The 12296-nt window shown below is 64.6% G+C and overlaps 3 protein-coding genes across 3 annotated transcripts in view; 2 read left to right on the top strand and 1 right to left on the bottom strand.

The window, feature by feature from the left end:
* Positions 1-2865: 2865 nt before the first annotated feature.
* On the top strand, positions 2866-4143 carry EMIHUDRAFT_220288 (hypothetical protein; the record flags this gene model as incomplete). The annotated part of the gene is made up of 2 exons (XM_005757544.1): positions 2866-4049; positions 4125-4143. The coding sequence occupies 2 exons, from the start codon at positions 2866-2868 to the stop codon at positions 4141-4143; spliced, it is 1203 nt and encodes a 400-aa protein (XP_005757601.1).
* A 4805-nt stretch (positions 4144-8948) lies between these two features.
* On the top strand, positions 8949-11564 carry EMIHUDRAFT_453703 (hypothetical protein; the record flags this gene model as incomplete). The annotated part of the gene is made up of 4 exons (XM_005757543.1): positions 8949-9020; positions 9543-9776; positions 9853-11064; positions 11146-11564. 4 exons carry the CDS (start codon positions 8949-8951, stop codon positions 11173-11175), a joined length of 1548 nt encoding a protein of 515 aa, XP_005757600.1. The 3' UTR covers positions 11176-11564.
* A 500-nt stretch (positions 11565-12064) lies between these two features.
* EMIHUDRAFT_453702 (hypothetical protein) overlaps positions 12065-12296 on the bottom strand; it is a gene marked incomplete at its 5' end in the record, with an annotated part of 1816 nt that continues 1584 nt past the window's right edge. Inside the window, one exon of the mRNA XM_005757542.1 lies at positions 12065-12224. Within this exon, the coding sequence (XP_005757599.1) occupies positions 12077-12224 (148 nt within the window). The 3' untranslated portion in view covers positions 12065-12076. The remainder of the gene's footprint in view (positions 12225-12296) is intronic.

The raw sequence follows: 12296 nt of genomic DNA, 5'->3' as shown, positions 1-12296 counted from the left end.
GGTGGCGTGTGCTTCGCGTCAAGGTCACTCGCGGACGCTCCAGCCTCTCAGCTCACCACCTCGCCTTCTCTGTCGCTCTCCTGGCCCATGCCCATCAGTAGCACGCCTGAGCCGTCCCAGACCGCACTTACCTTGGGTCTGCAAGCTCACACCGGCTCGTGATGCCACGGAGAGGGCTCGAGATTGTCTCCGGTGGACCCCTTGCCGAGCGGTTGCGAGGGCATTCCGGAGGTCATTATCGGCGCCACCGACCGTGATATGTCCCGACCCGCGGCCCTCATGCACCAGACGCATGGATGCAGTCATAATAGGTAGGCCTAGTCTCCCGAAGTTTTGAGCAATAGCCGCAAATAGTACTTTTCGGCAGTTCATCACGACACGTCCAGGTGTCTGGTCCAGGTGCAGACAAAGCGGCTTCCCAGCTCACCACCTCGCCTTCTCTGTCGCTTTCCTGGCCAAGGCCCATCAGTATCAAGCCTGAGCTGTCCCAAACCGTCCTTATTTTGGGTGATGAAGCCCACTCTGGCTCATACCATGGCTCTTACGGCCTCACACACGCCCGTTTCACCCACAGACACCGCCGGCACGCACTTCCACTTCACACACGCTCAAGCACAACCCCACCAAAGCACAGCCCTGCTCAGAATGGGCAAGGGCTACCACTTGGTGACCCAGGTAGCCTCTGGCTCGCCACTGCACTCGGCTCCTCTGCAGCTGTCTCGCGCTCTCGCCACGACAGCACGCCGACGGCAAGCTTTGAGGTCCGTCTGGTGGACCTGCTGTCGCCACGGCCGCCGCGCACATGCAGCTCACATCAAGGCTCGACACTGGGCCCGCTCATCTCGGTTGTGGCGGCGTGTGTGAAGGATGCGCGGCCGAGCCGCTGGCTGGCGCCGCTTAAACGTCCGAGACGGCCGCAGCACAGGCCATCGCTCAAACAATCGGCCGGTGCTAGGGCCGCCGCAGTCGCCGGTGGGCCCACGGCGATGGGCCTGGTCGATTTCAGCCGACGGGAGGGCAGCAGGGCCGCGTGCGGGGCCTGCGCTAGGATTGCCCCGTCGTGCGCACGGTGTCCCCACTGTAGGTGGACAGGCTTTATGGGGGCGTCGGCTCGTAAGATGCCCGCACGAACGCTCCTGCTCGCCGATCACTGCCCAGCATGGTGCGAACGCGACGCATACAGCTGCCGGACTGCCGCAGCCTGCCACACCTGTGTCTGTCCAGCTGCACCCTTGGACGCCGCGGTGGATCAGCCTGGCTGCGCCGCTTGGTGCTTGACCGACAGCTGGGGAAATTGCGCCACCGCCGAAGCCTGCCAGCAGTGCCCGTGCGCGCCTGGCTCGCAATCGGCGGTGTCGGAGCACACCATACCGCGGCCGATGTGGTGCTTCAGCCTTGGTGAGAGGGTGGATGGGAGCGCGCTGTCGCCCCCGCAGTGGTGCCGTTCGCTGACGAAGAAGAGCTCCTGCTCTCGGCACCTCGTGACTGCGCGCCTCGGGCTGGTGATCGAACAGATCCCTTGCGTGTGGCGGATGGACAGGCAGGAGTGCGTCGCCGCCGAGGAGTGCTTCAGCTCGCCCGACAGGGCGGAGGAGTTCGAGCGCATTGCTGCTGCGGGGGACGTCGCTCGCGAGGCCATGCCTGGGCCGACCGGTCCCGAGAGCGCCACGCCTAAGCCGACCGATCCCGAGGGCGACCTCGCCTGCTACGCGTTTCGCTACCCTGACTTGCTCGACGGGTACTGCGACGGCAACCTCGCCTTGTGCGACTGGGAGCGCCTCCAATGGCACTGGGAGCACAACGGCAAGATCGCCGGCCGCGATACTTCGTGTGATGGCACTGAGCCGCCTCGAACGCTGCGCCGGCCGCCTCCACTACCCCCTCCGCCGCCTCGGCCGCCCCCTCCCCCGCCCCAGCCGCCCCCTCTGCCGCCCTCGCCAGCAGCGCCGCCGCCGCCGCCCCCGCCGCCGCCACCACTGCAGCGCGATCACTTTACCAGCCGGGGCGAGCCGTGCCGCCTCGAGGAGCGCTATGCTGAGCGCAACGACACGAGGAGCCACGCGGATCGGATCTGCGAGACGGCGGGCCTCAGCCAGCGCTGGTGCAATCACTACTACACGTCGAGCGGGCTGGGCACCGTCCAACTGTGCGAGTGGCATGGCCGCTGCGTGAGCGGCACGGTGGTTGCCTGTTACATCGCGCCGCCCCCGCTGCCGCCAGTGCCGTCCGCTCCTCCGAGGGGCCTGGTCGAGCTGGCCGCAGACGCGCTCGCTGGCTCGGCGCCTTCCACCGCACTCGCCTCCGAGCTTGTGCGCCGCGCGCAGAGTGGGGTCGAGGATCGCGTCGGCGCCCTCGAGAAGGCGGCAGAGGCCGTGGCCGAGCGCTCGGGTGTGCCACCCTTAGCCGTCGCCCTCGGCGCTACGGGCGCGTCGGTGGCGGTGTGCATGGTGTGTGTAGCAGGCCTGTGCCATCTGCTCATGCGGCTCCGGTCAAAGGCGCGTTGTCGTCGGAGGAGGCTGCAGGCGGCGGACGAGGAGATGCGCCGGCGTCGTGCCCTGGAGCGGATGACGCACCGGCCAGCCAAGCTGCGGGGACCGAGGGTGTGCAGTGGAGGCGCATACGTAGCGCTGGCGGAGGCGGAGGCGCGCCCGGAGGTGTGAGTGCAGCCAGAGTATGGTTACCAGTGCGACGGGCCGCCGCCATAGGGGCACTTTCGCAAGTAGTATCTAGTTCTAGATACTTGCAAAAACGCAGCAGCGGCGCACGTGTGGGCGGGGGCTCCCGCCTGAGGTCCCATCCATGGCGTCGGGTCGTGTGGGTCGTGGGTCGTGGCGTCAGACGTCTGATGCGAAGAATCTGGAACGTATGCAGCCATCGGACGGTAGCCTTGTGCGCATCCATCGGCGTGTGGCCGCCACGCCACGTCTCTTCATCTGCCTCTCTGGCAGGCCAAAGCCGATGGCGAGCGAGAGCTCGCGTTATCGCAGCCACTGGAAGGCAGTGATGCGTGGGCTCATCGACCACCCACGCGCCGACCTATTCGCGCACCTGGACGGCACTTACCACTCGGATGCGCAGCTGCACAGTGCCGCGGAGGCGCTGGGCGCTCGTCGGGTTGTCATCTACCGCAACACGACAGACACCGCTCAGAGAGAGCAGCGTGACCGCGTTCGCACTGGCGCAGCGGAGGCTGCTGCGCAGTCGCTCGTCGCCTGGAAAGTGGGGACGTGCGAGCAGCCCGCACGGCGCGCGGACTGGGGCGAGTGCCTCTCGGCCGGGTACGAGCAAAGCGTCAAGTGGCGCGGCTGCTGGAGGGATCTGCTCGCAGAGGAACGCGATCGCCGCATCAGGTACGAGTTCGTGCTGCGTGTGCGGCCCGACCTCGAATTCAGCGGCGCGTTCCCGCCGCTGGAGGAGTGGCGCTGCTTGCGCACTGACATGGTGTGGTCGATGATCTCCATGATTGCTGAGCGTCATAGCACGTGGTGCCGGCCCGAGAAGCACAAGCGGATAAGCCGGCTGCGCGACCCGACGGACAAGAGCCGGTTCTTAGAGGGCGCGTCGCGACCGCTGGCGCGGGACAACACGCACCTGGACGATAGCTTGGCGCTGATGCCCCGCCGCGCCGCCGAGGCCTACTTCGCCGTGGCGGATGAATACGAACGCTGCATCCCTCTGACGCCTGCCAATGGGCTGTGTGGCAACCGCTGGGGCTGGCCTGAATGCCGCATCGTGCAGGCGCTCGCGCGCGCGAGCGGGCCGCCGTTGCAGCGCGCTGAGCTGCCGGGGACGCGCGCCTTCTCCATCATTGACTGCAACAGGCTGCCGGTGCTCCCTGGCGCTGCCGCTGGCGACTTGCGGCGCGTGCTGGGCGAGAACCACACCGCCGCGGCATGCGAAGCGCCGCGCCGCCGCAAGCGCGAAGGTCTGTCGGCCTTGTGGCAACCGATATGGTGCGGCGCCGGCACTACGAAGAAGTGGTGCGTCCCCTTCTGCGCGTGCACTGAGGTGCCCTTTGCCAACTTTAGCAGCAGCAGCTATGACAGTACGTGCCTCACGCCACGAGCACATCGTTCAAACGCAAACCTTCTGCGTCCCGGGTTTCGTTTACACGGAATTTGAAGGAGCGTGGCGAAAGTGTAAAACAAAGAAGGGAGGAGGAGCAGTTTTTGTCGTATATCGGACGGGCCGCCGCCGCCGGAAGGATGGAAGTCGCCCTCGAGCACATGAAGGCCCGGGCGAACTCGATACTCGTCGCGGAAGCGCAGACCGTACGGCCGTGTACGGAGCCCTGTAGGGTCGATAGTCAGCTGAGGCGACGCCTGGCGACTTCCAATGTTGCGCTGGCAGCATATTCCGGATGCACGCAGCCGCCGTCTCCGGCCGCTGCGGCGTTCCTATGCCCTCGTTGGGAATACGGAGGAGGAAATGCTGCATTTGTTCTGGCGACATAGAGCTTTGGCGCTGAAGGGTCTGCATGCAGGCTCTTTCGAAGGCATGCCGGGTGGCGCATAGCTTGCGGTAGGACAGGTCACGAGCCCCCAGCGGCTCAAGCAGCCCCCTTGGCTCCCAGCGCCGATCGTAGAGGCGCTTGAACACGTCATCGCTCTCAAAGAGCGGTCGGTATGCGATTGCGAGGTGCACCGCAGCGGACATGCTCGCAGTGGCCATGACAACCTCCAGCAGCAGCTCCCAGGGAAGGCGCGCAAGCAGGCACACCCTCTCAGCCGCTTCCTCGACATAACCGCCGGTTGCCCCTTCTCCGACTGCCCCGGCTAGTTCCCGAGGTCGTCGGGTGTGACCCCTGCGTCCCCCGAGACCTAGCGCGGGTGGGTTGGAGGGGGGCTCGCTGCAGGGAAGGGCTGTGTAAGAAGCCGATCCCGTTGGGTAGCGAGGATTGGTGTAACCCGAGCCACGGAGGCGTGTTTTCTGACGGCCGACCGTCAGTGCACGGAGTTGCCCCTTCTCCGACTGCCCCGGCTAGTTCCCCAGGCTCGCCGGGTTTCCCCTACGTCACCTAGGACCTAGCGCGGGTGGGTTGGAGGGGGGCTCGCTGCAAGGAAGAAGGGCTGTGTAAGAAGCCGATCCCCGTAGTCTGCCTCGCTCCTCCCCATCGGGCCGCATGAGCGGCCACGCCTCGCAGATTCGTTTTCGCGCCTGGGTCAGGCGCGCGGGGCATCCCCCGGGTCGCTCGACCAGCGATCCGAAGAGTGGCCGCTATGCGAAGGAAAGAGTGGGGCCCTCGGGGTACGCCTCGTCCGGCCCCCTCCGAGGGGGGAAGGGAATTGCGGGGTCCCCACGGGCGCCTCTCTTCGGCCCTCCCGAGGGGGGGAGGGGAGCAAGGGGGTGGGGGGGTCGGGGCGGTGGGGAGGGAGGTCTCGGTTTCATGGGTCTAATACTTGCCTTTCGGGGAGGGGCCTCAGGAAAGGCGAGTCCAGCTCAACCCTACGTCTTCCCCTCCTCTCTCGAGGCAGCGAGTAGGCCGCGAGAGGAGCACTCGAGCGCCTATTGAAGGTATGTGAGATGGTGATGGGAATGGGTGGTCGGGCGGGCGGGCGGGCGGGGGCGGGCGGGCAAGCGGGGAGAGGCGGGCGGGCGGGGCGGGGCGGACGGGCGGGGTGATCGTAGAAGTCGTATCCACAATCCGCAGCAGCGGAGCAGCTGCAGGAAGTTGTAAAACAAACTCAACGGTCAGCAGACTGACTCGACACAGGTGCGAACTGGGGCGCGTGCTTACACTATCACAGGCACACCACCGGAGCCGCCTAAGCGACTCCGTTAAGAACGGCAATGCACTTAGCTCCGTGCACAATGCCGCTTTCCCCCTCCCCCCTCCCGCAGCTGGTGTTTGACCTGCCCGACGAGATGGCGGACGCCGTCGTCGCCGCCTTCGACGCCCTCGCCGCCACAGACGGCGGCGAGGACGGGGCGGCGGCGCGCCCTTCCGGCCGCCGCCCCACCCTCCTCGACTCGGGCGTCCTCTCCATCTCCGCGTGCGCAGAGCTCCCCGAGCTGCGCCCGCTTGGCGGCCGCGGCGGCGGCGGCCGCGGCGGCGGCCGCGGCGGCCGATTCGGAGGGCGCGGCCGCGGTGGTGGGTACCCAGGAGGCAGCAGCCGCTCGGGGTACCGCGGCGGCGGAGGCCGCTCGTATGACGACCGCGGCGGATACCGCGGCGTCGGAGGAGGAGGAGGGTACCGCGGAGGCGGCGGCGGCGGCGGCGGCGGCGGCTACCGTGGCGGCGGTGCGCTCCTCCGCTCTCTCGGCCCTCGCCCCCCTTCCCCCTCCCGCGGCTCTCGCCCCCTCCCTGACGGCCTGCTGCCGTCGCGCACAGGCGGGTACCGCGGCGGCGGGGGCGGCGGCTACCGCGGCGGGGGCGGTGGTGGAGGAGGCGGGGGGTGGCGCGCCCGCGGCGCGGACTGAGGATGAGCCGCCGCCGTTGTTCTCCCGTGTGCCGCATGGTGTGCCTCTCTGGTTTCTGCGCATGCCCCTCCCCCGATCCCCTCTCCACCCGTCATGCCCCGGTGCCGTACCCGGGCCGCTCCAAGCGACGTCCTCGACCCCCTACGTGGCTCAGCCCTTGCGCCCGCGGTCCGATGTGTGCGAGGAAGACCATCTCTTGTGACTGCGACATGCCGGGGTGTGGGTAATTTGGCTATGGGCGCCGGCGCGCCGGCCGACGCCGCACGAGGTGGGCGGTCGAGGGGATTTGACTTTTGAGTTTCTTGTTTTGCACTTCCGGCGCTTCCCCTTCCGGCTTCCGCGCAGAAACGCGATGCGGTCCCAGGCGCCAGGGCGCAGGGGCAGGTGGCCCAGGGGGCGCTCCGAGGGCGCACCGAGGCGCGAGCGGCAGCGGGGGGCGGCGGGGGGGGGGGGAGACGGGGTGGAGGCTGGAGAGGCGGGAGTCGGTCCGGTCCGGAGTGTGTGTGGGGTAAGCGGTAAGGTAAGGTAAACACTGGCTACTGAGCTGTCTGGAGAAGTTTCGCTTACCTTACCTTACTAAGCTTCCTTACCTTACCTATCGGGGTGCCGCTGAGCGCGGCATGGCAACTGTCGACGTCCGGAGGTGTGGAGAAATGTACAACCTGAGTTGTAGGTAGCCCTCCTACTCGGCTCCAGCGAAGCTCCCGAACCTCGAGAACACGATAGCTAAAAGAATTCTTAAAATACAAGCCTCTCTCACAGCACACTGGCACGACAAGGGCGCGGACTGGCGCGGACTGGCACACACACCGGCTCACGCTAAAAGAAACCGCGCGCTAACGGGTCGCTGTTCCCCTCAATCGCAAGACAGCCTCCATTTGCTTTCAAGGCCCAATCTCTCGCGCGCTACCCCCGCCGCAATGCGCCGCCTCTGCCGGCCGCGAGCCGCACGCCGTGGGCCCCGCGACGCCTGCGGCTCGCGCAGCCCGCCGCGCCCGCACCACGCCCGTCATGCGGTGCGCCCTCTGTCGCCTCGCTTGTCAGCTGAGCGCCCCCCTTTGCGCTCCCGCTCGCAGGTGCGGCCACTACCATCGAGACGCATGCGATGCCGCCCACTCACCAGCCTTGCCGCGCGCCAGCCCGCTTCCGACGCTCTGCCCTCTCTCCCAGCATGAGAGCAAACCCGTCCCGCTCGCGAGCCTTTTCGCCCGCGGCTACAGTCCGAGTGTCGTGGCAGTGAAGGAGCGTGCCAATTGCTCGTCGTGACGCAAGCTCACGCCGCGGTTTGCTGCCCGTAGGTGCGCGCCACAATCAGCCTGAATGGAGAGATGCAATTTGATGCTGGTGCTGTGAATTTGGGCGGGGATAGTGTTGTACAGGGGGTAGAGGGTAGGGGATAGGGGTGAGTGTAGGGGCTGAAGGTGGAGGGGTGGGGGGTGACCGTGGGAGTGGGGTGGGGTTGGGCGGTGGGATGGGCGGGTGGAGGCGGTAGGGGGCTGGACTAGTATTCCATAGTGATGCGCGCAGTAGTCCGCAGCAGCGGGTGGGGTGGGGTCTGAGATGTGAGAGATATGATGCGCCGTAGTACTCTGCAGTATAGTCCGCAGCCCCCAGTAATCAATAATGCACTATCAAACTATTATCCTTTACCTAATTATTAGCACATACCTAATAACGCTGCTATTAAGCTAATTATTAAGCTAATAGGTGAAAAAATGCTAATTATTAGGTATGTGCTAATAATTAGGTACGTTATTAGGCTAATAGTTTGATAGTGTGCGCGTGTCTATCGCTCTCTCTCTCTCTCTCTCTCTCTCTCTCTCTCTCTCTCTCTCTCTCTCTCTCTCTCTCTCTCTCTCTCTCTCTCTCTCTCTCTCTCTCTCTCTCTCTCTCTCTCTCTCTCTCTCTCTCTCTCTCTCTCTCTCTCTCTCTCTCTCTCTCTCTCTCTCTCTCTCTCTCTCTCTCTCTCTCTCTCTCTCTCTCTCTGTGTGTGTGTGTGTGTGTGTGTGTGTGTGTGTGTGTGTGTTGACGGGAGGGGTGCTGGGGGGGTTGTTAGTTGAGCAGGGGGGAGTTGATTGTGTTTCACCTTGATTGTTAGGTAACAAATGGCCGCGTTACACCATCTGGCGCTGCTCTGCCTCCACGGGGTGGCCGCGCTGCCGGCGGACATCCTTTCGAGCGTTTCGGCGCCCCTCGCGATGAACGGGCTGCCGCTCGTCGCCTTCGCCGTCGCCGTCGTCGCTGCCGCCGTCGCGGCGCTGCTGCGCCGCGAGTCAAAGTCTACTCACGCGGACGCACCCTCGCCGCCGCCGTCGCCGCCCGAACCAACCGTCGTGCCCGAACCCGAAGCGCCGGTGCGGCGCGGTGGCTCTTTCCTGGATCTGAACGTTCTGAGCTGCGCTGGGCCCGGGAAGCCCGGCCCGCGCGGTCCGAAAGGAGACCAGGGTTCTCCCGGCCAAGATGGCCACGACGGCCACGACGGCCACGACGGCCCACCGGGGCCTCCCGGCCCGGGGCCGCGTCCGGCGATGATGGCGGTAATCTGCAACGCAATTACCGCCTCCTCCGTGCTGTCGATCGTGGCCCTCGTGCTTTCGATCGTGGCCATCGCCCGTTCGCCGACTCCTCCCCCGCCGCCGCTACCTCCGTTTCTTTCGCCTCGTCCGCCTCCGCCGCCGCCGCCGCCGCCGCCGCCGCCGCCTCCGTTTCTGCCGCCGCCGCCGCAACCGCCGGCGGCGCCTCCTCCGCCCGAGTACAACGTCTGCTCGCCCGACCCGGAGCTGCTCGTATGGGACGATAAAATCTTGGGTGTGACCCGAAATGTTTATGTGGGCTGGCTCAAGGTGCCGATTCTGCACCAACAGCCGAGCCTTGAACAGCTCGGAATTCCTCTCGGCTACACCGCACTTCGCGTGACTTTGGAAAAGGCCACCGACCCGGTCACAAACGAGGAAATTTGCTCACACGACGCGAAGCCACTTTTCACGCACTGCGGCGGACCTTCCTCCACGAACGAATGCTTGGTCCAAGCTCCGCCTGTGCTCAAACTGCTCAATAGCGGCCAGTACCACCACCTCGCGATCGCTCAGCGCGGGATCCAACCTCGCAGTCCTGGCGTTCAGGAGAACAATCCTCCCGGTTTCAAATTCGGTCCCCTTCCCGACAAATGGGTCCAGGAGGGGGTGAAGCCCTTCCCATACATCTACTGCTATCGGGCATTTGATATCCGCGTGATCAATGAGGTGAAGGCGGCGTATCTGGCGGCAGGATTGAACTCCCAGTGGGAGTCTGCCTGGGAAAAACTTCAATCCGTGCCGTCCTTTGTTGGGGTTTTTGCCGACCCCGGAGTTACCAAGGTGTCGTCATGCTAGAAGCGCTGAGATAGTCACGCTGGCAGCGCCACACAATCTGCCTTTATTCCCCTCCACGCAGGTGTACGCCGAGCTCGAGAACGCGGCGCAGTCCGAGTGCCGCAGGCGGCCTGAGTATCACCTTGGGACCAACCTCGCTCGCGGCACCATGGTCTACCAGGACTTTATGGGCACGCAGGATTTGGCCCACGATCTCGACACCCTTCGCACGGCCATCGGCGCGGATAAGCTGTCCGTCTGGGGTATCTCTTACGGCACAGAAGTGGGCGCAACCTACGCGACGGTGTACCCGGAGCGGGTCGACAAGATGATCCTGGATGGAAATGTCGCGATATCGAATGAGATCTACGAGGCCGCGCATCTCTGGGCTCTCAGCTACGAACAGGTTTGGAACGGACTCGCTGCAGCTTGCAACAACGATTTCTTTGTGGCCGGCGGCATCGACGCCCCTACCCTCCCCGCCGATGACTTTTGCGCGGCGACGCCATATCCAACGGACAAAATGTACAAGCTCTTGGGCGCCCAGACAGACGAAACGCTTTTGTTGATGGCTTTTACTCTCCTCTCAAAATTCTTCGAGGGCGGCGGAATTATGCATAGCGGCGTCTCTCCCGGCGGCGCGATCATGATGGCTTGCGTCGAGTCCCTCCACAAGTACGGGAACTTCGATGGGGAGGGTTGTTGCGACTACCAGCCCAAATCCCAATGTTGCAAGGGTAAGATTCAAATTCCAGCCAACAACAACACTTTTAAAAAAGAGGATGACGAAAATCCCACTATCACGCTGGTTCGCTCCGTCGACATGGCAGGACGACTCAGCACCGCGGACACTGAACGCCTCTGGGCCGACCTCAAGGACAAACACCCGATCGGCTTCCTTCGCGCAGGCAATATCGTCAGCATCGTCTCGGCGCCCAACCTGCCACGCCCGGTGCCTTCTTACGGATCGGGGCTGGACAAGCTGCAGCCTCTCATCATCGGCGACTTTCACGACCCCGCTACGACGTACACGGCTTCGCAGGACATGCGAGACAAGTTTCCCAATGGCGCGCTGATGAGCTGGCAGGGCTACCACCACGGCCTCTTTCTGGATGACAACTTTGGCTTGTCCGACTACACCTCCAACACGTTCCAGAACGAGGGTTACGGCGCGAAGGATTGCTACGACCGGATGTTGAGCTACCTCGAGGATGGCAAGCTCCCACCGAACGGCTACACGTGCCCGATCAATGGCCCAGCCGCAGGCTCTCTCAGCCTGAAGGTTGCAAAGCAGGTGCCCACGTGCAGGTCCCCCCCCTCATCGCCTCCCCCCTCATCGCCTTAACCGGCAGGGCCAATGATCCTAACCACTCAGGGTCATCAGGCGAAAAATGGACAGGAGTGAACGTACGAAGGATGCTAGTGCAACGCGAGCACGACCAAGCAAGGCGCGCATGTAATTTGCAGATCGATCATCCGACCACCCCTGCATGCGCGGGCCTTGGTCCGGTGCCGCTGAACGGCATTGGGCCAATCCTTGAGAAGCGCTGAACACTGACTGTGCGTGAGGGGGGGGTCGGTATTTGGAATGAGTGAGCCGTGTCTGATTGTGGCAGTCTGGTCTAGCGTGCGTGCAGCGGTGGCTCGGAGCGTAGGTTAGCGCTCTGAGCCACGGCCTGTGGCCGGCTCTATTCCGGCACGGGGCCCGCAGCGCTGTCAGCCTACGTCTCTGGACTGCCCTCTTCGCCATAGTTGCGACATCATTTGGCTAGTTCCAATACACTCTGACACGTTAATCTTGAACCAACGTCCAACGGAGCTCCGTGTAGCGTGTTGCTCCCAGCGCCCTCCCCCGCGCTCCCTGCGGCCATGTGGCCGATGATCCTAGTATACCATGAGAGGTCACTACCGCGAGAGCGACCCAACTGCAACTCGTCGACATCGTCCGATGATGGTGCCGCAAAGTCAGCCTTCGCAGCAAGCCACCAACTCAGAGGACGCCTAGGGTTCTGAGGCGTTGCACCTTGCACAGCCTTGCACGCGGCGGCGATACCGGCGCTCTCGCTCTCTCGAAGCGCGCTCCCTGAGGAGGCGGAGTGCGCGCGGAGAGCCGTTTCCTTAATTTGATTCCTCTCATGGCAACAGATGTGAAAAAGTCACCGACACCAGTTTTGTCCCACAGTGCGTACACCGTACTATCTCTGACTGAAAAGGCGCCGTCGTGAAGCCACCTCGCGCATTGGGCAGGGCAGGACAGGGCACACCGCGGACCGCGCGGCGGGAGGTCAGACAGGGCGGGCGGGCTCTCAGTCCTCGTCCTCGCCCTCCTCCTCCGCCTCCACCGTCTTTGCGAACTTGGGGTACGTGCCCGCCGTCGGGTCGGCGCCGGTCGGCTGGTTGTGAGAGTAGGCGGGCGTGACGTACAGCGGCTGCTCCTCGGCGATCTTTGCGTACCTGACCAACACATTCGTGGTTGGCCTTGAATAAGGCGGGCACTCCTCCCTCTCCCCTCCTGCCCTTCTTTCC

Source organism: Emiliania huxleyi (genome assembly GCF_000372725.1).
Source record: "Emiliania huxleyi CCMP1516 unplaced genomic scaffold EMIHUscaffold_90, whole genome shotgun sequence".
Classification (NCBI taxonomy): Eukaryota; Haptophyta; order Isochrysidales; family Noelaerhabdaceae; genus Emiliania; species Emiliania huxleyi.
The sequence above is the reverse complement of the archived record's forward strand: the minus strand, read 5'-3'. Positions and strand labels throughout refer to the sequence as shown.